This window comes from Cryptotermes secundus, unplaced genomic scaffold (genome assembly GCF_002891405.2).
Source record: "Cryptotermes secundus unplaced genomic scaffold, Csec_1.0 scaffold654, whole genome shotgun sequence".
Classification (NCBI taxonomy): Eukaryota; Metazoa; Arthropoda; class Insecta; order Blattodea; family Kalotermitidae; genus Cryptotermes; species Cryptotermes secundus.
This window is the reverse complement of record NW_019727402.1, coordinates 1,207,853-1,221,567: the sequence shown is the minus strand read 5'-3', so window position 1 is coordinate 1,221,567 and position 13,715 is coordinate 1,207,853. Positions and strand designations below refer to the sequence as shown.

At 34.4% G+C, this 13,715-nt stretch overlaps 1 protein-coding gene across 21 annotated transcripts in view; it reads right to left on the bottom strand.

The window, feature by feature from the left end:
* The window catches only part of LOC111864711 (sodium channel protein para), a 289,515-nt gene that overhangs the window by 21,627 nt on the left and 254,173 nt on the right, over nt 1–13,715 (bottom strand). For 18 of the 21 annotated variants that reach the window (XM_033751551.1, XM_033751554.1, XM_033751553.1 and 15 more), the window contains one exon: nt 9,497–9,619. In XM_033751551.1, coding sequence (XP_033607442.1) covers nt 9,497–9,619 — 123 coding nt within the window. Of the gene's footprint in view, nt 1–9,496; nt 9,620–11,627; nt 11,751–13,715 lie in introns of all 21 variants that reach the window. The other 3 variants (XM_033751552.1, XM_023852175.2, XM_023852187.2) reach the window with 1 other exon arrangement.

Sequence of the window (13,715 nt, the reverse complement as noted above, 5' to 3'; positions counted from 1 at the left end):
CGTAATCAGTAACTAAATATGAAGTTCGGATTGGTAATTGGATTTATTAACCACCTACAAGTCATAACTACAAATAATTATTACACTATTGCTGATTTACACAATTCACAATCACTTAACACTAATCTTCTCAGTCTATTTCCACTAGTCTTCACTATCCATTTCCTGGCAACAGATTTAAAACCAAGAACTATAAAAGACTCACTAAATCACACACTTCCAATATCACTGCACTATAACACCCATAAATTCTTCAAATCACACGTTAAGTCTTCACAGGCTGACTTCTTATACTCTTCTGCACTCAAGCTTACTGCTTACTTGTTGTGCTCCTCCAGCTTACTACTGTACTTCTGCTGACAACTGCTTGCTTACTCACTCACTCACTCACTGCCCACTTCTTCGGAATCTGCTCACTTATGCAGATTCAGCACAGACATACCTCACAGAAAACGTGTCATGTGACACTATGCACTGTTGTGTGATGTCACAGTGTATGCGCCAGTTGCGCAGACAAAAAGAGAACACATGTCACAAGACTGCTATCTACTGTTGTGTGATGTCACTGTGGACACAAAGGAAACACAGCTTCCTCTATTGTGGCATGCACGTATTTAGGGCATGGCCTATAGATGACGTTCTTCTACTGTTGTGTACTGGAATACGTTTACAGAGCTGTGGCCTGGAAATGGGTATTCACATTACAATATTAAACTCCCACCTGCTTCAAGGTCAACTTAGTGATTTATTTCCTTCTGGCCTTCCCATCAACACTCTGCACACATTCCGTTTCGCTCTCATGCATGCTACATACCATGACCATCTCATCCTCCTTGGCTTTATCACTATAAATATATCTGCTAAAAAGTACAATTTATGCAGCTCCTCATTATGCAGTTTTCTCCAACCTCCTATTACTTCATCCCTCTTCAGACCAAATATTCTCCTCAGCACCCTGTTAAACACTTATTTTTCATTACTGGTATTTTTAAAAGATTAGGAAGAGTGTAGTCTATAACATAGTACACAAAGTTATAAACAGCATTCTTTTAAGCTTATGACCCTTACTGGTACTTAAAAATAGAAACAATGAAATGTAAAGCAGTAAAGTCCCCCTTACCAAACTTCAACAAAATTTGTGAAATTGTTTGTGGGATACATGGAGAATTCCAGTTATGGTCTTATGCAAGGTAGGATTTATCATGGATCAATATGACTGACAATAGGATATGCCTGACAAAGTTTGGTAGAAGTTTCTCACGCTGAACCTCATTATCTGTTAAACAGTTCACAGAATATATGAGAACTTCTTTTTATGGTCTCATTGTGGTTGAAAAGAGATACTGCTCAGCAACATTTGGTTAAAGTTTCTCATATCAAATTTCAACAAAATCTAAGAAAAGGGTTTATGGGACACATGGATAATTCCACTTATGGAAATACATAAACCACATTTTATTTTGGATCAATATAATTGAAAATAGGAACTGAATGACAATGTTTAGTAAAAGTCTCCGACATAAAATTTTAAGAAACGTTGTTCAACAGTTTAGGCGCTGAGGCTAGGTCACAGACAGACATAATTTTTTTTAATTCGCTTAGTGGGGGGTGGAGTCCAACTGGGTCCACTCGGCACGACGGCCACTGATTGGCCTATTGTAGCCTGCCCCGGGTGATTATGATGATGGAGAATTTGGTGAAATGAACATTGGCAGGGGAAACCGAAGTACTGGGAGAAAACCCGCCCCAGCGCAACTTTGTCCACCACAAATCCCACTTGACCAGATTCGGGATCGAACCCGGGCCGCCGCGGTGGGAAGCCAGCGACTAACTGCTTGAGCTATGGCACAGCCCACAGACAGACAGACATACAGCAAACCTGACCTCTTCATGTGGCATTCTCTATTCGCTTTGTGAAGAATGTCTTAAATGGGAAAATGAGACAATAGGGATCTTGCTGTAATGTTAAAAACATGTCACATTACCACATAATCCAGTGACATTATAATGAATAAACAACAGCAGTTTACTGAATCAATCAACATATCTTTAGTTTGCGATGCTCAGAGACAGAAGTCTTTTACTGATTTATTGATGTGCTTTAGTTTGGTCTTATTTAAAACTATCTTGGTTATAAGAACCTGCACACACTCACACACACATATATATATATAGTATTAATGTAGGTCTATACAGGAGAATGTTCGCTATGATAAACTCCCAATGGGCCCAGTATATAAAAGACAAGGATTGAAGAGTTCTATCTTGTGAGATATTGCATCATGTAGTCCATTGAAATTCAACCTACTTCCCTTCATTACCTCTGCTCCTTCATCATCCACTGCATGCCTATAACCTACACACATGAATTCTCTCCCATACTCCTCCCATGACTTTTCCTAGACCAGAACACCACCCTTTTCAAGGGCCAGGCTGGCTATCCTGTTCTTGTCTCCTACTGGTTCGCTCAATTATGTGTGAAAGCGAATGGGTATTGAGGGTTCATTCCATCCTCCACTTCCCTCCTGTTTTCTTATATAATCCAAAATTTTGGCAAGCTGGTTGCTCTATTTGTCACCTGCTTTCATGGTCCCCTGCTCGCTAATTCTTTGACCCTGAAGATGGAGGCGACATGTTCCTCCGAAACGTTGGTTCACTTTCAACACACTACATGGCGTTATACGAGTATACCAAAACACTTACATTATTTGCAAGACAAATTACAAAGAGGCATTATGAAACATAATAATTTGGATAACCGATAAAGCTGTAGCAAACTGTGAAGGGTTGTTTCTATTGTACACAAGATGTCGACTGAATCCCTAGTAATGAATGCTGATGTATTAATGATGCAAGTAAGGGGTGATATCTTTTTCCTTGCACAACTATGAACTTTGTTCAGTGTCATGAAACTGATATTTGCTGTGGTGGTTCAGTTTTATGTTAAATCTTAATTATATGAGTATTACATAGTCAATAATCATTACCAAATTATCTGTTATTAACTATAAAAGAAAAAAACTGAGAGTATGCAGTAAATCATTATCTTTAAAGTAACTCTCACTGAAACACATCACATTTTACAATTCGAATAAATCAAATAATGATGAGATAACACTTCTGTAAAGCTGTTATCTGTTACATCTACATACAAGTGAATTGCATTCATTACCTTAGCATATGACATAGCTTCTAATGCTTCAATTTTCATAAAATATATTACTTCTCAAAAACACAAGATTATTCTTTTTTGCACATTTATTGATACTAACCTACAATTAACTTCCCCTGGCCAGAGACATGCAAAGGTGTCTAAAGCATGCACTAAATGCACGCAATTTAGATAAAATTATTTCATTTTTTTATATTACATATCTTGTTCATGTCTCAGCAGTAGTGGAACTGTTTCTAAAAACACAAAAATTTGTGCAGGCACACTATATTTGGCTGCTGTAGTTTGAAATCAAAAGCAATCATTCACTAACCTAACTCTAAATTCTACACAAAATAAAAATTAAACTAGAAAGTTGGTGCAAAAGAAGCACAGAGTAAAGACTAGTATTCAAATTAAAGATATTAAAGATATAATATTTAATATATTATTTTCATGGTAAATTACCTTAAGCTTATTGATTTATCAAGAAGCATCCAAGATTTATACATATCATGTTTACATAGCTAATTCAATCAAAATTACCTACAGCTGTTCTGAAACTACTTGCCATGCTTCTTGTAATTTCAAACTCTTCCACTTATAATTTTTCATGTTACAAAAGAAAGAAGTTATATGAAAATAATTTTTACACTAATAATAATTCCCTTGGAATAAACGCCAGGCCTATTTTAAAATATAAAGTTTAAGTTAATAAGAAAAGGCTATCAACGTGAGACAAAATATTATGTCACATAAATCTGAAACTAATTACACATAAGACATACGTGTATATCTGTAACAGACATCTGGAAGACATGTTGTAGTAGCAATTAAGGAATGAATGGTTATCTATAATTTCCAGAGCTTAAAATCTGTTCTTTTAATACACTGTTCTATTCAAATAATGTGGCAGAATGTAAGTAACAGAAAGCAACTGAACCATATTCTTCAGATTTTCAAAACACTTCCAGATAGGTTTTAAATATATATTTAAATATTCTTAACATTATATATTAACTTTACCTTGAAATCAAAACACCTTTGGATTTTTCATCACAATAGTTCAGAATCAAATACAACAGGAATTAACACAGAAATTCCCCCCACATACAGTTGTAACTGAACAAATGAGAAATATGATACAAGGCTCTATTTAAAGATAAATTAATTGGTTTCCTTGGACGTTCAGTGAATTTTGGAGGAACCCATCCATAGAGCACCAGCTGAACAATTAAATATTTAATTGTATACAAAATACTTCAAGTAATATATCACTAATACAGTTAGAGGAAAACACTGTCAACAGATATATGGTTTACTTCTCCGAAGAAAATATGTAACATGTTGTGAAAAGGTTATCAGTGAAATAAAAAGTAATGAATCTAACACAGCATTCTGCTGCTACATAGCAATATATTTACTGTGCAGATGAATTTCGTTCTGTCTGGAGAAAATTCTAAAATTAAAAACGGTTTTACTGTTAACATTAAAGAAAAATTACTTACACATACTAATATTTGCATAATCTGGTAAAGAAAAAGTATTGATAGAAGGCATTTATTTAAAATTGTAAAAGTGAATTCATTAAATTAAAATTATGTTGCATGCTACTGATTGTTTGAATATTTAAATAAAAATTTATATAAAGTTTGCAATTGTGCAACTCTCATCAAATTCACTATGATTAATAATGAAATATTACACAGTAATAATTTAATCTGATGAACAACAAACAATGTTATCTTTGTGTTACGTGTCAGTAATTTTAAAGGGACTATTCGATTGTAGAAGCAAATCTAATTATTACATTCAATTAAGCATTGCATAAATAAGATCATACTGAGGTGAGAAAGAAGATGTTCTTTGCTTCCTATGATTTTACAAAAATTAAATTCTATAGTACACTCTACAGCAAACTATGAGACTTGTGATAACTATAAGTGTAATGCAAAAGCAAAAAAAAAAAAAAAGTTTTTAAGACTATTGTTTCACCTCACTCAATAATGGTGATGAAAGACAATATGTTTTCATGATTTACAGCATGTGAATATTAATCCTACCTTCTAAGCAGATTAAACTACAACATGCTTAAAATTAACAAGATATTATATTATACAATAAGCCTCTATTGCAAATTCACTGAATTAATCATAGCAGAATGCTCATAGAACTATGCCATGGTCTTTCTACAGTGAGAAATCCAGTGAAATAACAAATCATATTCCTTACCCCTGAGAGAAAAAATAAGTTAAAAACAATGTTGCAAGGTGATTCGAGGTGGGTTCTTGCAAGGTCTATTGTGGGATGAAATATGAAAGTACAGTGTCTGCATCCAGCAACATGCAACTGAAGCTATGGTACACTGAGCTTGCAAGAAACAGGCATTTAACATCATCTTGAATAAGCCGCAGGTTAAAGAAGAAAGGTACTCAAGCAAACATGCTCTAAACCAGATACAAAATGACTCAGGGCATTGTACAGTTCAAGCAATCTATTCCCAAAGTCTCAAGGAGGCCTTTCAAGGAGACTCTTTTAAAACAGTTTTATTTCAATTTTTTGTTACTACGAACAGAGAATGGTGTTTTAAAAGTATTATTAGAACAAAGAATATTAATTTAAATTCCTTGGCAAATAACTGTAAATTTAAGTGTAAAATAATCAAAGACTCTACCTTTAATATTATTAAACTATCTCTAAGATCATAGAGTTTAAAATTATCATAAATAATAATTAAAATTACATGCTTAATTAATACAACTGTTGATCAAAACTAGCAGTCCACTGACACATATATAATGTATGGAGAACAGATGTCTAGTTTTAAATGGGACTGCCCCATTTTTTCAAACCTGACAAAGGTTAAATCGAAAGCCAAACAGTCCCTTTTTCCAACAATGTTAGTTTATTTAGAAGTTACATTACCTTACTAATTTCATAAATAGTACTTGTGTAAGCAACGTGTTGCTAATATGCATGCACAGTTACACTAATGCTCAGTGAATTTGCAATCTTTTTAATGATCCAATTTCCACTCCCTATTTTTCTTTCTTAAAGTGCAACTGAAAATATGCTACAACATTATATAAAAATATAACCGACAATATTTCACACTGCAAAGCAGCTGGAAACCCGATGTTTTAGTAAACAAATGAGAACAGGAGAGGTGAACATTTTTTGCACCTCAAAATCTTGTGTCACAATTAGCAGGTTCAGAAGACAATGAACAAGTCAGCGAAGTAGTTAATTCCTTCCATAATACATTTCTGCTGTATCTAAAAAAAGGAGCAACATCCCAGAACTACTGCAATAAATTGGTTCATCACAGAAGTACGATATATCAGCCCATGAGCAGAGCCAACTCCTTCAACATCAGCTGGAAACATGTAGCCACTAGGCACCACATATAAAAACGTATAAATATGTGTGTCATACATTTTATTTTCTTTAAACCTGGCCATCCCTAGACTACTGACAAAAGTGAAATGTGATGTATTGACCAGTTTCCAATACATTTGTGTTTCTGTCATAGAAGGAAGATGATTTTAGAATATCAATATGGTTATTTGAGTATCAGGGGCATGCAGTATTGTAGTTGGTTGAGGCACTATGCTGCAAGCTGGAATGTCATGGATTCAAGTCCCGATGAGGTGAACTTTTTCAATTTACCTAATCCTTCCAGCTGCACTATGGCTCTGGAGTCAACTCAGCCTCTAACAGAAATGAGTATAAGGAATCTTCCTGGGGGGGGGGTAAAGGGTGGCAGGCATGTAAGGCTGACAACAACGTTCTGGAGGAATCCTTTCCCCCCCTTTTTCAGATGGAAAACTTCAGCCTTGAAAATGCAGACAGCAGGTACCTTCAAAATGTTGGTATCCATCTACCAAACTACATGGCATCACTCCCACAAGACTATATCTTTATAATGCTGTGAGATCCCAAACTCATTATTACTTCTGGTCACTGAATGTAAAGAATTAGGGCCTCAAAGTGCTAAAACCAAAAGTATGTTTCAGTTGTGAATTTATGATGTACCCTGCATATTGCACAAAGTAGTATCTCACTTAATAAATGGTGTGCTACTGAATTAACAATGACTTCAGAAATGGAACTCCAATGTCAAAATCTGTAATTTAGGAAATACTCAATTAATGATTTCTTCTCCTATTCTAACCCAAATGAAAATCCTGCATACACAACAAGATTAGTTTCAATATTGCACATTCCATCATCATGTATTTAATACATTTAACAAGTTGAGAAGTGCAAAAGTTCAAGCATGTTCACTCTGTTGCCTCCACTTTGAATTTGTTAACGCTTACTTTGATGCTCTCTTATGCACAGCATAAATCCCATGATTTAGTGCAGATACACTGATAAATGTATTCTGTGTGTATGAATCAGGATTTTTAAATCAAATATCTAGAAGTATCGGACTTCCCTGATAAAAGTATTGCAAATGTGTTTCAACCTTTTGCACAACAAACATATTACAGGGAAAACATGAGAACTATACACAAACAACACGATTGTTTGTGACCTTTCACTCGAAAAAATTAAACACTTTTATAGAATAACCAATTATGACAGAAAATAAGAGACTGCAGCAAAGCCAGTTATATTTTAATGTAATATAGTATATCTGTATATATGTAGTCTGTTAAATTCAGGTGGGAGAAAACTTTGTTTAATTATTATGAAGAATAAAAGACTCTATCTTCACATGTGTTCAGAAAATCACTACTGGACACCAAATATGCAGGTTATGAAATAATTAATTTTAATTATCTAGAAAGCTGAGGCACTTAGTCAAAAGTGTACAGAAAATAAAATGTGAGTTTCATGCTTCCCTACAACTTCTGTTCTGAACATTATTCTCTCTGATGAATATTTAGTAACACACATAGAAGCACATGTAGTTCTTCGTTTAAGATGTCTGCTATTTTCCCATCATTGTAATCAAAATTTGTATATATCGATAATGATATTAAACTACCTAATATCAAATTTCACAACAATCCATTCAGTAGTTCTCAACTTGGTTCACCTTTTACAGATGAACAGACATTGTGAATTTAATTGGTGCTCTGAAAATTTGTGAACATGCCTAAAAAAATGGCAACACATCTCAAGAAAGAGGTACAGAGAAAGAGGTTGATTATAATGACATACATTTAAAAAACATAATGAAAATCATTTTTACCATTTTAAAAAGAATACTGATGCTTTTCTGTGTTAAAAATAGTCCTGTTTACCATATCTGAATAGCTGTTATTAACAACTAATGTTGTTGAACAAGGCTCAAAGCACTTGGTTTGAAAATCATTTATATTTTGTGTATGGTAATGTTGGTATTTACTGTCTACTAACTGGGAGCACCAAAGAGGGAAACTCTGTTACTTCTAGATTATAAAGATTATGATGATAACAAATTCAAATGATGGATGACAGGTTGAACCAACAGCATAATAAGACTCCACATCATGATAGATGTCTGTTATTCCCTCCTCCCACAAAATTTTCGTTTTATCAGAAGTGAAGATCTAAAATTAACAAACAAATCTTCCTAAAATGTGACCATCTCCTGAATTGGTGACCTTCAACACAGGCACTTAAGAATCTACATTTCACCACCAAGTTAGTAAGAGCAAGTAATATCTACAAAAGAAAAAAATATATATGCTCACCTGAACTTGGAAGAGACAATTTCATTTCACAGATTCACTATTTTCTACTATAATCATGCAGTGATTGAAGGGCAGTTGGCAATATTAGTGATATCCACGTCCCAATTATATGTAAATTACTTAGATCAGCTATCCAATTGCTTGGGGTAAGAATGTATCTGTCTAAGTTTTCTCCATTTGTAACTTCCATCTACTTGCTTAATTTGCAGAATTTCTGAAGGAGACATTAGTAACTACAAACTTTTATGAAAAAAATAAAAAGTGTATACATAAAACTAAATTCTTATTTTTAAATAAAACTGCATATGAGATATACAATGATGAACAAAATATCACAGGTTTCTAGAGTATAATAAAACACAGTGGGAATTGCTGATGCCTGATTTTGTGTGTCAGCAGCTGTTAGTCATATCATAATGAAAGAGATGCCACTTCTGACATGTAAACGTTCACATATAAAAATAAAAGAATTTTATTTCATGAAAGCTATATCTCACATAAAATAAATCACTAATTCATGAAATTACTTCAAATAAAAATAATAATGCAACAACAGGTAAAAACGTAAAGGATCTATTCTAACATGACCTCCTATAAGCATTCTCTAAGTGAGGTCATGGTGCTCCTTCAAAGTCCCCTGAGACTGCTGGGTACGTACCCTCATCCCCTGCATTCTAGACATAGCTCTAAGAGGCCTAAGAGCCCTGAGGGTCCGCATTGTTTTGAAGGCTTGAATGCCTCCTGCCCCAGCCAAGGATGCTACGAAGTTTATGAGGGAGACCTGAAGTAAATAGATGTACAGTTGAGACAGAAATGAAGGGAAAAAAAGCAGCAAATCACAAACACAACATCCACTACCACCATCACGGCAGGAAAACTTGTTGACCTATACGAAGGATTTATCCAATCATCCCCCATGTGTTAAAGATGATGTCACGCTTGTGGAGTTCATCCCGTAGCAAACACAATGATGCATCTTCAAAAATAAGGAGAAAGCAGGAGAAGCACAATGACTGGTACTTTTTTACATTTTCAACAACCAACATGAGAGTTATGCACAAAGCTACGGGAGTTACATCCATATGATAAGTTAAGTGTGGCATCACTTAAAATGGTGTCCATTATTGTATTCTGCATAAGATTTAATTCTGTGCTTGAATTTTCATACGTGAAAAAATCACTATTCAATTGCCACATTAATGTTTAAGTTAATTATGTCTTAACCAGACAGCATCTACAATTATTTTAAAAATCAGTCAATGTTTGCATATATTCTTATAATTCCTCTTGATTCATTCAGGGCACTGAACTGGAAATGTCCTTGCAACCCTTCATATGGCAGTTATTCTTAAAGAAAACATGATACATTTCACAATAATTTCATTTGAACAGATTTTCATTATACTCACGGTGTCACAATGTTTAATGAACTTTTTTGTTCAACCTTGACACTTCATATTTTCACCAAATTATCCAGATTATTTACAGATTAAACCAGGACTAGAGAATTGCAATCCAGGTTATAACTGAGACTGTGGTACAAACTAGAGTGGAAAGCACCTGAATGCTTTAGTTATAATTTACTTTGGAATTATTTAGAACACCGAATAATGAGTGAGCTATACTTAAAAGAGACTCATACATATGCCCTGGTACCACATTTTCACATCTCCAGCAGAATTCAAGCATGGACCCTGTTCCCACTACACTACTACTATCGGACAACTTCTAAAGAATCCCATGAACACATCTATCAAACAACAACAAGAATACTGCACACATACATATATTGCACAGTGTATTGTAGAAGGAGAGCCAATACCTGAAACAGACAGATGTACATGGTCACACATCCACACTCCAAACACACATAGATACTGTACATGGAAAGCGTTTTCCATAACGGTTTATTTCTCGGCGGCAATAGGAAACGACAAAAGTATTTTAGATAGTTAAACAAGTCAGACAGTGAAGAAATGTGCAGTCACAACATCGACGACTCCAACGACGAATGAGCAAGGAGAATGAGAGCTTGGGATGGAGAGGAGACAGAGATAGCTCTACACAGACAAAGAGTCAGACTGAGAAAAAGAGGTGACCCAAGTTAGCCTCAGGGAGAAGGATCACAATTCCTTAATTATTGTTACTGTCACCCAGGAAAAATCAAGTAAGTGGGCAGCCATTTGAGTGACTGCAATTTCTTATATATTTGATACATGGAAGGCGGGAAATAAATAGAATGGCTACTTACCAGCAGAGGGTGCATAAATTAACAGTAGAGCAGCACAATGGATTTTGTCAGGTACAGACGCAAATATGTGTCACTAGCTGACAAGTTTGCTGCAGAAAAGAGATTTTAGAGCTAAGAAAAATCAGAGCATCCACACTGCTCAAAAGCACATGATCTGCCGTGAACAATAATTAAAATAAAAAATTTTTTAAACAAGATTTCTTTCATATTTTCTTACTGGAATCATAGCAAGAATTACATTTAAATGAGACCTCAAAGATTGTGAGTACAAACGGGAAACATGAAATGACACTGCCAGTTCTTGCTGTGCCATAAATTATTATTGTGAACTTGAACAATACAATTAATACTTAAATAACTGTTTGTATAACAGAAGCCTTTAGCTGGTAAGTGCTTTAACCTCATCAGAGTTACAATTTTTAAAAAATATTTCATACAACTTACTTGTCATTTTTCCATTGGGTGTATTGAGCTCCACCCCACCCTTACCCTCCCTAAGAGCGAGGTCTGCTTCATGCGACCTCGTCTCTCTACTTACTCGCATGCCCTCCCAGCGTGAGACTGCACGCAAGGGTCTCAGTGCACGAAGGGTCCGCATGGAGCGGAACGCGGGAATATCGGCTGCACCGGTCCAAACAGCCGTAAGGTTAATCAGAGACAGCTACACCATGGAAAAGTGATATTAGGCATACAAAAATATGACTGGTTAATGCAGCAGTCAACATTTGATGCACCATTTCTCAGTTACTGCAAAGAACAAGCCTCCCTTCCATTACGACTTGACATACACATAAATGTAGTAGGTAAGGAACTTCTGTAATGTGAAAGTATAACAGATTCAGAAATATCCACCTCAAAAATATAATGAGAACTGGTAATCTGAAGCCATAGAAATAAATGAAATAGCCACTAACAAAAATTAGAAAAATTTTAGGAATATCAAATATAATGACTTAGCACTATTCACTTAACAGTTTCTTGCAAAATTATATCCTATGTCCTAGCAGTCACCTCTACTGTATGTACAATGCCTGGAGCTCAAGAAAATGTCTTTACTACATACATCATTGGAAACAATATATTTTGTAACTTTACACAATGTTTCAAAAGTGCGGAGTGTTAAAATATTTAAATATATTTAAATGTTCAATCAAGTGAGTTTACAGCTAGAGTTCTGGTGGAGAACCACAGAAACAAATTATATTAATTTATCTCAATTCCTATTATTAATTTGTTTTCATTCATCATTATTCCAAATAACACAGACACTGCAAGAATCAGTTACAAAAGCTAAGTGAGTAGTGATTACAGTTAATTTTTGTTGTCATGTAGTACATCATTTTATCATAAACTACATTTAGATGTCATATATTAAAGGTTAAATCAATATAAATAAATAAAAAAGTGTGTGATATGAGGGTCTTTTAAATGTATCATCCTACTATAGAACTGTGTTGCATGACATACTGCTGCATTTTAGTACCACATAATTATCATACTGCCAGATATTTGATTTCCTTTCTCAGACTAAAATGTAATAATTTTCATTACATTTCCATGGCATGCGTCCATTAATACTACTGAATCAAAATGCAATCATGTCATTACAAGGAAGTTCTATGAAATGTGATACTTTTCAGCACTTATACCAAGTATAAATTAATATTACAGACTCAGTTCCTGCCTGATATTATATAAAAACAGCAACTTCACAGTTGGACTTCAGCTTCTATTTGGAACCTGATGAAACAATTAGGACACACACATAACAATAAATACATTAACATCATAATTACAGTCAGTATTAATCAATTTTGAATAAAGAAATGAACATGAGATTCCCTAAAGACAGACATATTTAGAAGAGATTTCTAATGTTTCTACCAGTCAGAAAATATAAATGCATATAAAAGGACAAAATTGTGATCGAATAAAGAGAACATATACCACACTTCAATACTTCATTTTTGTCAAAGAAGAAACATATGATCAACTTCTTTGGACCCTGCTACAAATGTTGTATTCAATGCAGTTTCTTCTACAACTTTACCACATATCCATTCTACTTAAAATCTATTAGGACATAATCTAGCAAAAGAAAATTTCTGAAATAAAAAACTAATTATATGAGAGACTAATTACAACAAATACAACAAACACATGATAAGACACCATGCTGCCTGTTGGATTTAAAATGAAATTAGTAGTCTTTCATTTGATATTATTTGCAGAAATGGTCAGCTGACATCTGTCTATTTTCATCTCTTACATAGACAGACGTTCTTGCCCTCCATATGCACACAGGAAATTAGTTCCTTCTCAGGACCACATACTTTGGCACACAACACTCAACCCGTCTACCTGATTCTGATATTGAAAATTATTGAACTCAAGTCTAATGTTAGACTGGAACATGATTGTCGGAATATCAGAGCGAGTCTAACAAAGCACACCCTAAGGTGTACTGGGGCCAATTTCAATAATTATATGTACATTTTAAGGCTGTTGGAATTGTTGAACTGGAATGCAGTTTCCAAATATGATGCATTAGTCTGGGTGTCCAATATTATTTCTCATTTCAGTTATCTCCAGAGATAAAAAAATTCCTTCACCCTGAAATATTACA